This window comes from Populus nigra, chromosome 13 (assembly GCF_951802175.1).
Source record: "Populus nigra chromosome 13, ddPopNigr1.1, whole genome shotgun sequence".
Lineage (NCBI taxonomy): Eukaryota > Viridiplantae > Streptophyta > Magnoliopsida > Malpighiales > Salicaceae > Populus > Populus nigra.
In genome coordinates this window covers 8,762,514-8,779,328 of record NC_084864.1, presented here as the reverse complement: position 1 = coordinate 8,779,328, position 16,815 = coordinate 8,762,514, and the positions used below count along the sequence as shown (strand labels likewise).

The 16,815-nt window shown below is 34.2% G+C and overlaps 3 protein-coding genes across 3 annotated transcripts; all 3 read left to right on the top strand.

The window, feature by feature from the left end:
- Positions 1–451: 451 nt before the first annotated feature.
- On the top strand, positions 452–5,235 carry LOC133671050 (HIPL1 protein). The gene is made up of 7 exons (XM_062091671.1): positions 452–815; positions 955–1,112; positions 1,502–2,287; positions 2,374–2,590; positions 3,720–3,898; positions 4,095–4,336; positions 4,640–5,235. The coding sequence occupies exons 1-7, from the start codon at positions 725–727 to the stop codon at positions 5,055–5,057; spliced, it is 2,091 nt and encodes a 696-aa protein (XP_061947655.1). The 5' UTR covers positions 452–724; the 3' UTR covers positions 5,058–5,235.
- Positions 5,236–5,980: 745 nt separating this feature from the next.
- Positions 5,981–8,385, top strand: LOC133671007 (pentatricopeptide repeat-containing protein At5g39980, chloroplastic). The gene has a single exon (XM_062091624.1). The coding sequence runs from the start codon at positions 6,007–6,009 to the stop codon at positions 8,017–8,019; it is 2,013 nt and encodes a 670-aa protein (XP_061947608.1). The 5' UTR covers positions 5,981–6,006; the 3' UTR covers positions 8,020–8,385.
- A 2,862-nt stretch (positions 8,386–11,247) lies between these two features.
- On the top strand, positions 11,248–15,539 carry LOC133671231 (beta-glucuronosyltransferase GlcAT14B-like). Its single transcript, XM_062091918.1, has 4 exons — positions 11,248–12,085; positions 12,194–12,269; positions 12,377–12,492; positions 14,528–15,539. Exons 1-4 carry the CDS (start codon positions 11,506–11,508, stop codon positions 15,040–15,042), a joined length of 1,287 nt encoding a protein of 428 aa, XP_061947902.1. The 5' UTR covers positions 11,248–11,505; the 3' UTR covers positions 15,043–15,539.
- Positions 15,540–16,815: the final 1,276 nt, after the last annotated feature.

Sequence of the window (16,815 nt, the reverse complement as noted above, 5' to 3'; positions counted from 1 at the left end):
CAATTAATCAATTTGAATTTATTAAATCATCCAAACTATATATTAATCACATAATAAATATTAATAGATCGATTATAAAATATAATAAAATTATCATGTAACATATACGACATTTATAAATATTAAACCAAAAATAATAATTTTGTCTCTTTATATTTCTAGAGTTGATAGGTGAATCCAGCTGACATTCTTCAGACGAATATTAATTTCAAAATCAAAGTAAGTTTATAGGGTATTGATTCATGTTTAAATTTGACCTTTGCAATTTTGGCCTTTTAGTTTTCCATGCGTCTGGAGTTATTATTTTAAGCTAACAGATGGAGTTCTTGCTTCTTAATTGTTATATATTATTGTTTTTCTGCTCAACTTGATGTATACTTTCTTGTAATACGATTTGTTAATGTTTTTGAGAGTCAACCAAGCTTATATATCTGCACAAAATAACATGATTTTGTTAAGTGTCTGCTTGAGCCAGACAAATATCTTGGTTTTATAATTGAGTGTGAAGGTTCTTCAAAGAATTGTTAATAACCAGAAATCTTTTGCGTGGGTTTTTAAGTATTTATTCTGTCTGAATCTGGATGTTCAATTGTCTACAATATTTGACTACAGTGCTGGTATATAGTTTTTTCAACTCCTTGGTAATGTTGAAATCCAAAAGAATAGAGGACAGAGTTTGCTCATTGGTGATGTGATTTTCTTTCTACTCTCTATGATCTGAGAGATGGATGGTATTCCTTCAATCATCTTCTTGTTCTGTAACATGCTGCTTCTTACTCGTTATGGTTCTTCATATCCGTTGTGCACTGATTTAAGTGAGTGTTTCTTGTGTCTTATTTACTCTTCTTTTTTCTTTTTTCATTTTGGTTTACTTCTGAATTCCAATGATTTTGCTTGATAATGATTATTTTTATTCTATTCTTTGATTCGGACCTTTTCCTTCTGCTGAATCAGGGTCTCCCTTTATCCCGAAATCACCTCTCGCTTTCTGTCAATACAGTGGAAGCGTTTGCTGTAACTCCACTGAAGATGTAGAATTGCAGAAACAGTTTAAATCATTGAACGTTTCTGGTTATGGCTGTGCTTCTTTTCTGAAATCAACACTCTGCTCAGTAAGTTTGTCAACCTGATAGTTGTTATGTTCTCATCTTTTTTTCGCACTTGATGCGTGAAGAAACCTTGGCTGGTGCCTAATTTTTGTTTTTGTCGAATGAAAGAATGATTGACTAAATGTATTACAAGCTTATCGGACTTTCAATTAATTAGTCAGTTAACAATGTTTGAAAACTGCATCGTATAGAGATATCCAAGTACAGGATTTTTTTTATTCATTGATCTGTTCTTGAAACTCGTAGAGTTGCCCTTATCTTGACACCCCATGTCATTGTCAGCCCGAGGCTGACTAATCTCTTAAGCTCTAGTCATATGAGGCCTGAGATAAAAACCAAACATGTAGCATCTTTGAACTGCCTTTCATGCTTTGAATCATTGATTTTGGCAGAGATGTGATCCGTTTTCAGCTGAGCTTTATAGAATTGTATCGGCTCCTCGAGTAGTTCCTGTCCTTTGCAATTCCACAGTTTCTGTAAACTCATCCCAGTCCCAACTTGCTGCTACAGACTTTTGCTCAAGAGTTTGGGATGAATGCCATAATTTATCCATATCAAATTCTCCTTTCGCAATAGACAAAGGTGGATCTGTGGTTAATTCTTCTTCCAAACTGACGGAATTATGGGAGTCAAAGGGTGCTTTCTGTAATGAGTTTGGAGGAGCTTCTGATGATGGTTCGGTATGTTTCGATGGTGGACCAGTTTCACTAAACAGTTCTGAAAGTCCAAGTCTCCCTAGTGGTATCTGCCTTGAGAAGATTGCGAACGGATCCTACCTTAATATGGTAGCTCATCCGGATGGTTCAAACCGTGTCTTCATAGCAAACCAACCGGGTAAGATTTGGTTGGCTACGGTTCCTGCTGAGGGATCAGGAGAAACTCTAGGGATTGATGAATCAAACCCTTTTCTTGATTTGACCGACGAAGTATATTATGATACTGCATTGGGGATGATGGGAATAGCTTTTCATCCAAAATTTCAACAAAATGGACGTTTCTTTGCTTCTTTTAACTGTGATAAGGTAAAATGGCCGGAATGTTCAGGAAGATGTTCATGTAACTCTGATATGGGATGTGATCCTTCAAAGCTTCCGTCTGAGAATGGAGCGCAACCTTGTCAGTATTACAGCATCATAGCAGAGTTCAGTGCAAATGGCACCTCATCGCAACTTTCCTTGGTAAAGATCTGAAAGGTTTTTTTTTCCCTCTCTCTCTTGGATATCAATTACTACAGTTCACATAATCATTTTGACCTCAATTGCAGGCAACGAGTGTGCAACCACAGGAAGTCAGAAGAATATTTACCATGGGCTTGCCATTTACTGCCCATCATGGTGGTCAGATACTTTTTGGACCTGAAGATGGATATTTGTACTTTATGATGGGAGATGGTGGAAGTATTGGTGATCCTTACAATTTTTCACAAAACAAGAAATCATTGCTTGGAAAAATTATGAGGCTGGACATAGACAACATTCCAAGTAAGTATAAACGCTCATTATTGGGATTATAGCCCCAAATAGTTTTCAACACAATATAGGCTCTTTTTTGGATACGTGAGGAAAAATCTACTCAAAAATCTTTCTATATCTGGTATTCATAACCATAAAGTATTTGTTTTTGTGGAAAAATAAAAACATGCTTGCGAAGAAATATGAGAAGCACTGTCAGTTCAAGGGCGTAGAGGTATTAAACTGCTAGTATATTGACTAATGATAATGGACACGCTGACTTGTGATAATGCCAAATACAAATGAAAAGAAATGGGTTGATTTCTTTCAATGTGCAAACAAACAATCAATTTTTACGATTTGTACAGTTCAGGTGTCAGAACTATATTTTTCTGATGAAAGGGTGCAGGAACTTGACAGAATTAAGTTTATATTAGCTTTTGTTGCTGGAGATTTTCTCCTAGTGGGGTAAGTTGAACAAAGTTGTCATACGGAGGTTTCCCCATGGACACGGGGGAGCTTCAGGTTGAATTTTATGTTAGTGGAAATACTTCATCCACTGGTTTGTTGATTAGAGTTAGGAAGTTGTTTAAACTTTGGAAACCCCAGAAAAACTTAATACCGTACTAGAAGAGCTCAGCACTGCCATTCATGGTTTATCTTCAGTCCTTTCTTGGTTACAAATCTTCTACTCCATGCTCTTGTGAAAACCTTTATGAAAAAGGATTTAAGGCTTCCGAATGGAGATATGTTAATGGTCCATCAAGGGGATATGTCTCTTTATGATCCATTTGGAATTCTGAGCTGATAGGGGGAGATGAGAATAGAGTTGTGGAAACACTTGAGATCCCAACTTGTTCAGCTCTTAAAACAATCTGTTGTCTTGTATGCAGTTTGAACTTGTTCAACATTAGTGGATGCAAGTGACTTCTCTTTCCATGAAAAATTTGGTTTCTTACATTATACTTTTTTCTGCTTCATGTTTGTTTCTGATCATATGACCATGGAAAAATTGTCTGAGCTACTGACAGTACATCTCTTTACTGCTGCAATCATTTCGCATAGATGCATTGCATTTTGATATCTTGGTTGCCATTCCACCATATTTTTCTTATTAATCTACCATCGCATCACCTCCTCTTTTTTTGTAACTTTTCAGGTGGCCAAATGATCACTGACCTAGGCCTGTGGGGAAATTACTCTGTCCCTGGAGATAATGCATTTTCTGAAGACAAGGGATTGGAGCCTGAAATCTGGGCACTAGGATTAAGAAATCCTTGGCGATGCTCTTTTGATGCAGAGAGGCCTTCCTACTTTCTCTGTGCAGATGTTGGCCAGGTTAGCCTGGCCTCCTCCCAGTTAGAATAGGTTTGAAATAAGATTTTTGATGGTTGATAATGCTGCCTACTGGAAGCTGTCTTTCATCTTTATTTTTTCTAATCGTACACTACAAGCTTTCCTGCATTTTTTTTGTTGATATCATTTTCTTTTTCCTGAGATTACTAATGAAGGGAGAAGGGTCTTAATCTTATAGGATCAATATGAAGAGGTAGATCTCATCACCAAGGGTGGTAACTACGGATGGCGTGTTTATGAGGGTCAATTTCTGTACCATCCCCCAACTGCTCCAGGGGGGAATACATCTGTGAGTTCCATAAATCCAATTTTTCCTGTAATGGGATACAACCACTCAGAAGTAAACAATGAAGAAGGATCTGCATCAATTACAGGAGGCTATTTCTATCGATCGATGACTGATCCATGCATGTATGGAAGGTGAGTAAGCTTGATTCTTATTACTTTAGTTTGACCAATTTGGAATCTGGAATTACTTCTTAAACTTGAACTGCTTCTTATCGTTCCGTTTGGCGTCTTGCAAATCAATAGCATTAGCAATTGAATAAAAATGATGGTGATGATGATTATACCATCTCTTCCTTGTAATCTTAATATATAATCTATGCCATATCTGTAGTCACCCTGGAACTCTTTCTGCGAATAAAAGTCAGAACATGGGGATTGATCCAAGTTAATGAGCTCTTTCCTCTTCTCCTCCTGACAAACCATGGTGGGTTTCAGATACCTTTTTTCAGATCTGTACGCTGGAGCAATATGGGCTGGAACGGAGAACCCGAAAGATAGCGGGAACTTCACAAGCACTAAGCTTCCTGTTAGTTGTGCCCATGACACTCCTATCCCATGCACGACGGCAGCAGGGAGTTCTTTCCCTTCACTGGGATTCATATTCTCTTTTGGTCAGGATAACAGGAAGGACATGTTCATTTTAGCCAGCAGTGGTGTATACAGAATAGCTCGTCCTAGCAGATGCAGTTACGTTTGCTCAATGGAGAATGTCACAGCTCCTGTTCCCTCCTCCCCTTCCCCTTCCCCTTCTGCCGGAAAACGTCTCAGAAAGCCACTAACAGTGCTGCTAAATATTCTTTTCTCTGCTTCGTTGTTGATATTATTAAACTTTCAACATATACAATATCTGTAATCAGAGGTGCTTCGTAGATTCATGCATGACATGAAATTATTTATATATAAAAAAACAGAAGCAACTGATAATTATCTCTATTCAAATTTTCTGGCGATGAATAAAGCATGTGTTATGTAACACGGATGTTAATCAGAATTGAGATGAGAAGTTCAATAAATTATTAATATATTTTTTTAATTGTTTAAATGGGGGGCCTAAAGAGAAAGACACATAATCATTGCAAGTCTGAAACCAAAGCCAAAATTCATCAAAATCAGATGGTGTCTGGAGCAAAAGCTCTTTCTGATTAGTAATGTACTGTACAAGGAAATGGGTGCTTTTGGATCCATTATTAAAAGGAGCAATTTTTTTTATTGGAAATATTTTAAAATAATAATATTTTATTTTTTAAAATTTATTTTTAATATTAACATAATATAAAATATGAAAAATAAATTTAAAATAAAAAATACAAATAAATTTTTTTAAAAAATATTTTTAAAACATGAAAATAAATAAATTTTTCTTATAGTGTTGTTTGTCATTGTCCCATTCAAATTAACATATAATTGCATCTTTTTTATTCTCTAAATTTTAAAAGTACCCTTTAGCAACTTCAATTCTTTTTAAAATTAAAGATTTAGAATTTATTTGTTTTTAAGTTTTAAAAATATTTTTGAAAAAAATTGATATTTTTTATTTTAAATTAATTTTTTTATATATTTTTATATTATTTTGATATATTAATGTTAAAAATAACTTTTAAAATATAAAATATTTTAAAAAATAACTATTATTATATTCTCAAACAAGTGAACTCGAGTCAAATTAGGAAATATATTCTCAAACTTGAAGGACTAAGTTTTTAATACATTCAACATGGAAGGAGTAAAGTATAATTTACTGCAACTGCTTTAACTATAAACAGAAACGAAACCACCTTCACTGCATCAAAAAACTCTCACAAATGTCTCCCCTCTCGTTACCTGCTACTTCCATGCAAGTACTAGATCCCCTCCCATCTTCCAACATCTTCCTCCCACTTTTACCCCTAATCAAGATCCATATTTACACCACCATCTCAAGAAAACCCAGAAGAAGAGCCCGCTCTCTCCTCCTGTATGCAGCCAGAAAAGATATCTGGACAAGAAACACAACGACAGTACCTTACCGTAGAAAACAAAGACAAGAACCGGTTTATTTAGACCACAGTGTAGATATGACTGAGCTATTACTCTCAATTAGCCAAACCCAAAACGAGCAACAACTATACTCTTTATTATCGCCTTATAAAGACAGGCAACTCTCAATTCGATTCATGGTTTCAGTTATCTCTCGCGAATCTGACTGGCAAAGATCCCTTGCCCTTCTTGATTGGATTAATGATATCGCACGGTATTCCCCATCTGTGTTTGCATACAATGTTGTTCTGCGTAATGTTTTAAGGGCTAAGCAATGGGACCATGCCCATGGCCTGTTTGACGAAATGCGTAACCGAGCTCTTGCACCGGATAGATATACGTATTCCACTTTGATAACCCATTTTGGGAAAGCGGGCATGTTTGATGCTTCCCTATTTTGGCTTCAACAAATGGAACAAGACCGTGTTTCGGGTGATCTTGTTTTGTATAGTAATTTGATTGAGCTTTCAAGGAAGTTGTGTGATTATTCTAAGGCTATTTCGATATTTATGAGGCTGAAAAGGAGTGGGATCATGCCGGATTTAGTTGCATATAATTCGATGATTAATGTATTTGGAAAAGCTAAGTTGTTTAGAGAGGCAAAGTTGTTGATGAAGGAGATGAGGGAAGTGGGGGTTATGCCTGATACAGTTAGTTATTCTACACTGTTAAGTGTTTATGTTGAGAATGAGAAGTTTGTTGAGGCCTTGTCTGTTTTTGCAGAGATGAATGAGGCCAAGTGCCCGCTTGATCTCACGACGTGTAATGTCATGATTGATGTTTATGGGCAGCTTGATATGGCTAAGGAAGCGGATAGGTTGTTTTGGAGCATGAGAAAGATGGGAATTGAACCAAATGTTGTTAGTTATAATACCCTCTTGAGAGTTTATGGAGAGACCGAGCTTTTTGGTGAAGCTATTCATTTATTTAGGTTGATGCAGAAGAAGGATATTGAGCAGAATGTTGTCACTTATAATACCATGATTAAGGTTTATGGGAAATCACTTGAGCATGAAAAGGCCACAAATCTTATGCAGGAAATGCAGAATAGAGGAATTGAACCAAATGCCATTACATACTCAACAATCATTTCTATTTGGGGTAAGGCAGGGAAATTGGACAGGGCAGCAATGTTGTTTCAAAAGCTGAGAAGTTCAGGGGTTGAGATCGATCAAGTCCTTTATCAGACAATGATTGTGGCTTATGAACGTTCAGGTTTGGTTGCTCATGCTAAGCGACTGCTTCACGAGCTCAAACACCCAGACAGTATCCCTAGGGAAACTGCTATTAAAATTCTTGCCAGAGCTGGTAGAATAGAAGAGGCCACATGGGTTTTTCGTCAGGCTTTTGATGCTGGGGAGGTGAAGGATATATCTGTGTTTGGATGCATGGTTGATCTTTTTTCAAGGAACAGAAAACCTGCAAATGTGATTGAGGTGTTTGAAAAGATGAGGGGAGCTGGATACTTTCCTGATTCTAATGTGATTGCTCTTGTTCTGAATGCTTACGGGAAGTTGCATGAATTTGAGAAGGCGGATGCTTTATATAAAGAAATGCAGGAAGAAGAATGTGTTTTTCCAGATGAAGTTCATTTCCAGATGCTGAGTTTATACGGTGCAAGAAAAGACTTTATGATGATTGAGGCCTTGTTCGAGAGGCTGGATTCTGATCCTAACATTAACAAGAAAGAGTTGCATCTTGTTGTTGCCAGCATTTATGAAAGAAAAAATAGATTAAATGATGCATCACGGATTATGAACAGGATGAGTAAAGGAGGCGTTTTGAGATCACCAGCATAGAAGTAGGAACATGCCCTTGGCCTTGTAGATTTTGCCAACTGTTGTAGATTGCCTTTTGCTGTGCTGATTATTTTGTAAATATTTTATCTGGGCCTCTTGCTTTCCTACCTTCTCAGTTCTCTTATGTGAAGATGGTAATGGTGCCTAAACTTGGCTTTTTCCCTGATGATACATTTACACTTTCGATATCTTTTGCCTTCAGTTTCTAACGCCTAATTGAGACGAGAGGCAGGATCAGGAAGACTTGTTTGCATCTGGATGGAGACGAAGTGACTTGAATGGTTTCCCATTTCTTGGCCTACTGTTGCAATTGGACATAGAAAGATACGGATATCAATTTGAATTCACCATGTTTTTGTTGTTCGAGTCTTCTTGTTTGCCATATCAAATCGTAGAGCTTTGATGAAAGTGGCGATGGTGGAATCCGTTGCCCCACCTAATCTGTTGGAATTTAAAATAACATCAACAGAATATAACGGCAGCAATTTTATATATATATATATATATATATATATATATATATATTCAATTATTTTATTTTATTTTTAATGTATATTGGAAAGAGGTGCCTCTTCGCCACAAGATCAGCCAATTTTTCTTTTGCACAAAAAATTACATTCAACTATTATAAGCGTGTTTTCTTTTAAAAAAATAAATTATTAACCCGACTGGATCAAATAAGTTGGTTTTAATTCAATTAAATTAAAAAAAATATTATAAATCAAATTTAAAAAAGAAGTGATTAGGATTAAACTATTTTTCTTTTGCACAAAAAATAACATTCAACTATTGTAAGCGTGTTTTTTTAAAAAGAAATATATAACTTGAGTTATTGACCCGACTGAATCAAATAAGTTGGCTTTAATTCAATTAGACGAGAAAAAAAACATTATGAATCAAATTTAAAAAGAAAAGTGATTAGGAGAAATAGAGTAATTTATTTTCTCTAAAAAAAAACAAACGATGTATCTCAATTCGTAATCCATTAAATACAAAAGAACAAAAAGGGTTAAAAAAGAACAAAAAAAGCTAGTCTTGGTTAACTCAAGTTAGCATAACAAACTTATAACCTCGATAATCAGGGCTGATCCAACCCGAGATATCCCGCCAAACTCGTAGCCTAGATCATGAGATTGGAATAACCCGATAGAGAAAAAATTTTTAAAAGCTTTTTTAACTTTTCAAGTTAAAATCATGAAGTATTCGATTTGGAAAAATCATGAAGTCCAATTTCTAATCAATCAAATATTAAAAGATGAAATTGAAATTTTTTTAATTATATAAAATGATTTAAAAAATAGCAATTAAAATGATAAAGATTAAAATTCAAATACCAAATAAATTTTATATTTGATTGAAGGGTGAAATTGAAAAGAAAAATTAATTTAGCAAAAGAAAAAAATCAAAAGAATAAGAATCAAAATTGACATAAAAATAAATAAAAATTAAGATTGAATGATGAAATTGAAAAGAATTATAATTTTTTTTAAAAAAAACCAAGAAAACAATTAGAAATATGATCAAATTGAAAAACATAATATCATCAATTTGGATTGAATGATGGAATTAAAAACTAATAAAACTTTTATTAAAGAACTAAGAAAAAACAAATAAGAAATCAAAAGAATAAGTATCAAATTAAAAAATATAATATTTATAAATTTAAATTGAAAGATGAAAATGAAAACAAATAAAACTTCTACAAAAAGATCAAGAATAAAAATTAAAAATTAAAAGAATAAAGATTAAAGTTGAGATACCAATAACAAAAAGGGTTAAACTATAATTTTTAAGCGAGGAGAGAGAAAAAAGTAAAAAAAATAGAAAAAATAAAGCTCATTGGTAACAAACAAAACCACAATAAAAAACATGTGTCACATCAACAAGAAGAGAACACAATAATGCTTCTAATAACATGATAAAAAAGTATTTTTAGACACAGGAAGACACTACACACACTATCCTAAGACGTGTTGTCTATTGTAGTACACAAACACATTTTTTTTATTTAGTTAAATACAAAATTATTCATGAGCTGACTTAATAATAACAGAAAAACCATTGTGATAAGCTGAAATGTTCCTTAATTCAAAGTTTAATTTTTCATTTATTTTAAGGGCATTGTAATTGTTACACTTTATATTTTAATTATTTATTATTTTTTATATTTGAAAAAATATCAAATTGCCTCTTAGTTGATATTATATTGATGAAAAAACCATTTTGTGAGTATTCATGGATGAACGAGGGTAACACTTGTGCTCGAGGAGATTATTAAAATTATTTAATGTTTTTAATGAATTTATATGTTTTTTTGTTTGAATTTTATTATAAATATTAAAAAAATTATCATATAAAATAAAAATGATTTGATGTATTTAGTGAATATCGAGTATTTTACTTTTTAACACAATTTAACAATAATAAAAAATACTACTCAAGTGGTATCTTTTTCATTGGAGGGAGGGAGCTTCTCTACGTATTTGACTTGGCTTCTCATCTTCTACACATTTATCTAAGTGGAAATTCCACTAACTAACATCATCTTCTAAATGTATGTAAGTGGAAAATTCCCTGACCAAATTCATTTGATGGTCCCAACAACATTCAATTTTTTCAATTTATTGAAAACATAAGATCACATCAAATCCCTAAACCATGGACCAAACCCACCAATTTAGCACCTAACACTCATAAATAAATAAATAAAAATATTCATGTACCAACAACATGGAACCAAAACTTAACTACTAAGTGAATGTTTGGAAACGCGATTGTATTTTTTTTTTATAAAATTTATTTATTTTTTGCTAAAAATTATATTTTTTTATATGTTTTGTATCGTTTTGATGCACTGATCTAAAAATTAATTTTTAAATAATAAAAAAATATTATTTTAATATATTTCAGGACAATAAATATTTTAAAAAACAACCGCAGCCAACTTTTTTTTAAAAAATTAAGGTTTATACATGAAAACAAAAAACAAACCTAATTTTTATAGACGGTTTGTACATAGTTAAGTTATACCTAACCTCAAGTGTTTTTTTACTGCCTTTTTTTGAAAAAAAGGTTCTTAGGAAATATTTTGTTGCAAAACAAGTAATTTTAACTTTTTTTTTAAAATAAAAATAAAATAAAAATAAAACGGGTCAACCTACTAGTAGTAAATGAGTAATAAAAACATTAAATATAGCTTCGCCGATGCTCATTAATAATAATAATAATAACAGCAACAACTGCAATGATAAAAAACTCCCCTGGTCATTCTTTTGTCTCTCAGCACCTTACCACAACCAAATTTGGCCTTGTGTCACGGCGAGGATCGAAGTCACCCCTCCTGTCCCTTTCACTCTCCACCTCCCCTCACCTAAAAATAACCCCCCAAACTCCACTCCTCACCAGACAGAAAGCCTCAAGAATCACTGCTCTCAACAAAACCTCCTCTTGCCCGTTTTGTTTTCGATACAACTCAGATTAGGAGAGATGAAGAGATTGAAAAGCTACTACATGCACCTACGCCACCACCAAAACATGGAAAGGAAATGGATCTTTCCGTTAGCTATTGGCTCTATAGTCTCCCTTTTCCTCCTCTTCCTTACAGCAATCACCACCTCAGACGGCATGTCTCTGTTTCCTTTCTACCGTTCCTTCTCTTCTTTCAGCTCTAAATTTGTTGAAACTAAAATCCACCCGATACCCACTTCAAATCTCCCTCCACCCCCTCGATTTGCCTACTTAATCTCTGGCTCTGCCGGTGATGGCAGCATGTTGAAGCGGACCTTACAAGCTCTCTACCATCCCAACAACCAATACGTTGTTCATTTGGACAGGGAATCCTCGGACGAGGAGAGATTAGATCTAAGCAATTTTGTTAAAGACCATCCTGTTTTTCTCAGGTTTGGTAACGTAAGAATGATTACTAAAGCTAATCTTGTTACCTATAGAGGACCCACTATGGTGGCTAATACATTACATGCTGCTGCTATCTTGTTGAGAGAAGGTGGGGATTGGGATTGGTTTATTAATCTTAGTGCATCTGATTATCCACTTGTTACACAGGATGGTAAGTTTAGTGACCGATTTTCTCTTTTGGCTTGTTTTTTAGGTGGGATTTTTTTTTGTTTTTCAAGTTCGGATTTTGATCTTGGTTCTTTATTACTCGTTTTGGTAGATCTGTTGCACACATTTTCATATCTGCCAAGGGATCTTAATTTTATTGATCATACAAGTAACATTGGATGGAAAGAGTGAGTATAGTTTGTTTCTTGTTGAAAATCTTGTTGCTTTGGTGATTTTGGTTTTGGTTTTTAAGTCTTGGGTATAATTGTTAATTGGATGTTGATAATTTTTGTAGGTTTCAAAGGGCAAAGCCGGTAATTATAGATCCGGGGTTGTATATGACAAAGAAGGCTGATGTTTTTTGGATTACGCAGAGGAGGAGTGTCCCAACAGCATTTAAATTATTTACAGGTATGAGCTTTCGAACCTTGAATTTAACGAATGTCAGTTGCTACCTGCTTTGCTTTGATTTCTCAGATGTGGTAAGTGCAAGTTCCATTGTGGAGCCTTGTCTTCCGCGTGTCATTTTTGTTACTTACATCTTGTTGACTATGAACGCCATTATGTCTTGTACCCTTGAATTGCCGTATTTCAAACAAACAAAAGAGTTGACTGAGTCCAATTTGCATTGAGATTCTTGTTCTCATGTTCACAAATTTTGGAAGTTTTCACTCCCTACGTCCTAGATTCAAGATTTCCCTTTATTTTTTCACTGCTTTTCTACCATATTGGCACAACTTAGTTGGAAACGCTGTGTTGTATGATTAGACCAGTCCTAATAACAAGCAATCATGAGATACATGTTCTAAATGCCAGTTTTTGACATGCAATTGCTGACTACTGTATCAATAATGCTATAAATAGATGACCTGCTTGCAATCAGCTTTGTATTAAAATTGAGACTGAGAAATTCTTCTATATGCACCTTGTCATCAATATCTTGGAGTTCACAGGTACAGGGTATGTACATGTTGTGAACTCTGAGTGCAGTGTTTGCCTCTTCTTCCTTCTATATTTTTCTTTCTATCTCACCATTTAGTTGATGTTGTATCAAAATTATATTACTGGAAGAGAGGTCAGGAAGATAATCTATTCAGCACAGGGATCTGAGTTATACGGATACCTGTGAAGCGTTCTAGTGTCTGTTGGCTTAGTTTTTGTTTAGTCAGGTTAAAAGAGAGTGAAATTGGGATCCTGTGGGTTTTCTACAAAATAAATAAATTATAATAATTATAGTAAATAAATAGATGAGGGTCCTGGGTTTATTGAACCCTCCAGCCTGGTTTTGGGATTTCTGTTATCCTGAAATTGTGAAATCATTCTCTCTCCTGTTTGGATCCTGTTAAAATCCAGCTGCATTTCTAATCAGTTCATTGGCTGGAACTTGAGACGGAACATGGGCTGCCTGATGGGTTTTCTGTTTTGGATTTCTTTGGTCCAAAATTATGTCCATTGAAATTTTCCAGAAGTGTTTGATATGCACTTAAGCGAGTATAGAATTCCGAACTAGAACCAGCTTCCTTTGCTTAAGTCGATTTAGTTAGTATTAGGAGGAGCCTTAGCTTGACTAGCTGTACCTATTCCACTTGGTTGGCTGGAGCAACTTCTGGTCTCACTATGCACAGGCTTCTAGGGATCTTTCCATTTCCAAGCAAAGATTGAAACAGGGGTACAGTGGAAAAGGTGCTGTTTATTAAGGGAAAGGGAGCCAAGCCTTACTTTTCTCAAGGTAGATAGAAAGGGGAGAGTAGGCATATTTAGAAAAGTTGACTTCTCTTTAGGTGTAGGCCATCTTTAGCTTTCAATAACAAACAAGAGCAAGGAAGATCTACAATGTTTCGATATTACTACTTTTCATCTGGTATTCTGTTGCACAAAGAAATAATGATACTGACATCTGTAGTGCCTTAACAATGGAAACATTTGTAAGCAGCCAAGGTCAAGTTGTTGCAAAACAAAGTTGATAATAAGCATCTGCTTTTAAATGTCTGGTTTACATATGAGTGAGCACATTTTGCAGTCTAAGTCTAGTGATTTCTTTGAACAGCTCTACTATTCTGTTAAAAATAAATGAACTATTGCAGCCTACAGGAGTTTTGCTGACCTCTTGTTTTCCCCTGCTGCATGGTGGAAAGAATGTGAAGCATGTAGTATACAGGGTTGTAGGCTGTGATGACCACATCAGTTTATTTCTAAACTGTTGGACCACACTGTAACACCAATCTTGACCCTAATTTCTTTAGAAGCACAGCAAACTGTCGTTTGATCTCTTTGGAGTTTTTGGAGTGTGCAAATATTTTTCTTTGAGTGCTTCTGTTTTATATCACACCTGAACCAATCATGCAATTGTTGAAGTTTTCAGATGATTACCTTCAATGAGGTAAATTCCGGCATGTAGTTGTTTCCATGGGCCCCATTATGATTCAGTTTTGGCATTCTGTTTTAGGTTCTGCCTGGATGGCGCTGTCTCGGCCTTTTATTGATTATACCATATGGGGATGGGACAATTTACCTCGAACAGTGCTAATGTACTATGCAAACTTTATATCTTCCCCAGAAGGTTACTTCCACACTGTCATTTGCAATGCTCAAGAATTTCTAAACACCACTGTGAACAGCGACCTGCATTTCATATCTTGGGACAACCCACCGAAGCAGCATCCACATCACCTCAACCTTGCTGACATGCAAAGGATGATTGACAGCAATGCTCCATTTGCTAGAAAGTTCCCCCAAGACGATCCTGTGCTTGACAAGATTGATTCTGAGCTCCTGTCTCGTAGTCCAGGCATGTTTACTCCTGGTGGTTGGTGTGTAGGAAGCAGGGAGAATGGGACCGATCCATGCTCTGCTATCGGTAATACAACTGTCCTGAGACCTGGCCCTGGAGCTAAAAGGTTGGAGACAATGATCAGCACTCTGCTATCAAATGAAAATTTTCGACCAAGGCAGTGCAAATAGCAAACATGTAAAGCAAAGAGATATTTCTGATGCCATTGAGTTGCTTTCTTCAGAAGAGCAGAGAGCCTTAACTCAGGTAATTTGTATTGCTTCTAGCGGGGACGAAAGGCGCTAGTATACACAGTCTATCACTTGTAGAGCGATATTGGAGATGAATTGTGTGGAGGGTATAGAGCTGGGTTTCCTTCACCACAGTAGTATCATGGTATAGATGACACAACTGCTCATCCTTGTGACCAGGCAGCCCAATTTACTTGTTTTTTTATTTTACCCTTTTTCTAATCCCTGTATTTCCCATGGTTGAATCACTCCTCACCTTTCCCAGTATCTCGTGCTGGGGTTGAAGTGCATCTGGCCATATTAATGTTAGATAAAAAGGGAAAAATTCAATGAAATTTCATTGAATGATTTCCTTGTATCGAACTGCTTTATGTGTAACAGCAGCAGCAATTTGGTAAAAGAGTGGCGACTCTCGGGCAAGAAAACTGTTGGATTCATTTTGATGCCTTCATTGATTCATTCTAAGTTATGTCTAGGCAGTTTTTTTGGAAAAAAAAGTACCAATAATTTTATAAGTTTATGAAAATTTCATATTTAATTAATTATACTATCTATGCTATTCTATTTATACATTTAAAAATTACCATTAAAATTCCTGACTCTGGGTTCCATTTAGCAGTATTAACGTTCATGTAGCCTTTTTCATATGCCTTTTCTAGATGTTTGTGACCATGGCCTGCGAAATTAATGCAAGAAAATCCACTCTAACGCTGAACATCTTCTACCTTTTCTAGATGTTTGTTCTCTCTACTCGTTGATTTTTATGCCTGGACTTGCAAATTTTTAATTAAATTTTTTAATTTTAGCCAGGTCATTGAGGTTTCTAGATTGATTTTTGGATGCTTTTAGATAAAAAATTGTTAAAATTAGGGTTTTGACCTATAATATGATTTTCCAGGTGTGATGGCGATATATTATTTGCCCAAGTCTTAAAAACATTACTATATAAATAATTATACATGAACATATTTTTAAATATTACTCATGAATAATGAATGGGAATAAAATATTTACTTTATTATTTTTATAGTAATGTTTTTATATAATTTTTACACTATTTATTTTCTTATTTTCCCCATACATTCACGTAAAAATAATAAAGACATGATGTATTTATTTTTTGTTTTGCTTGAAACTTCTGATAAAGTTTTATTTAAAATATCATGTTTCTAATAAAAAAAGGATATGTTTTGAAAAAAAAATATTTTAATAAGAAAATGCTGTTTGATAGAAGAAATATATTTTTTTATCCATAATTTAATTCATTAAAATTCTTATGAATATTTATTTTAATTGTCTAAGTTTTTTTTATATTAAAAACCTATAATGTTGACAAAACAAATATTTTTTATATAAGAATAAATATAAATAAAAATATGAAAGTTTGATTAAGAAAAAAATATTTTTTTTATAATTTAAATCATTATTTTTTTATATATAAATATCAATGATCATATAATAAAATAAAACTAGAAATTTAAAAGCTAGCGACATCGCACGGTCAAGTGGATACTGTAAAACTAAACAAAAGAGTTGACCCTTTATTGTTATGATCTAAATTCAGCTTTGTTTTTTTTTTTTTTGTTAATAGTTGTTGAATCAATAAAATCATATTAAAATAAATTTTATATAGTTTAAATCCAGGTTAGGTAAGGATTCGAGGTTTTTTAAGTCAATTTTATCATTTTATTTTTTAATTATTTTCATATTTTT

Coding starts and splice junctions, on each gene's coding strand:
- LOC133671231 (XM_062091918.1), top strand. CDS start 11,506: ATGAAGAGATTGAAAAGCTACTACATGCACCTACGCCACCACCAAAAC. Junction 12,270..12,376: donor AGTAACATTGGATGGAAAGA/GTGAGTATAGTT, acceptor TAATTTTTGTAG/GTTTCAAAGGGCAAAGCCGG. Junction 12,493..14,527: donor AGCATTTAAATTATTTACAG/GTATGAGCTTTC, acceptor ATTCTGTTTTAG/GTTCTGCCTGGATGGCGCTG.
- LOC133671050 (XM_062091671.1), top strand. CDS start 725: ATGGATGGTATTCCTTCAATCATCTTCTTGTTCTGTAACATGCTGCTT. Junction 1,113..1,501: donor TGAAATCAACACTCTGCTCA/GTAAGTTTGTCA, acceptor TGATTTTGGCAG/AGATGTGATCCGTTTTCAGC. Junction 2,591..3,719: donor GGACATAGACAACATTCCAA/GTAAGTATAAAC, acceptor GTAACTTTTCAG/GTGGCCAAATGATCACTGAC.
- LOC133671007 (XM_062091624.1), top strand. CDS start 6,007: ATGTCTCCCCTCTCGTTACCTGCTACTTCCATGCAAGTACTAGATCCC.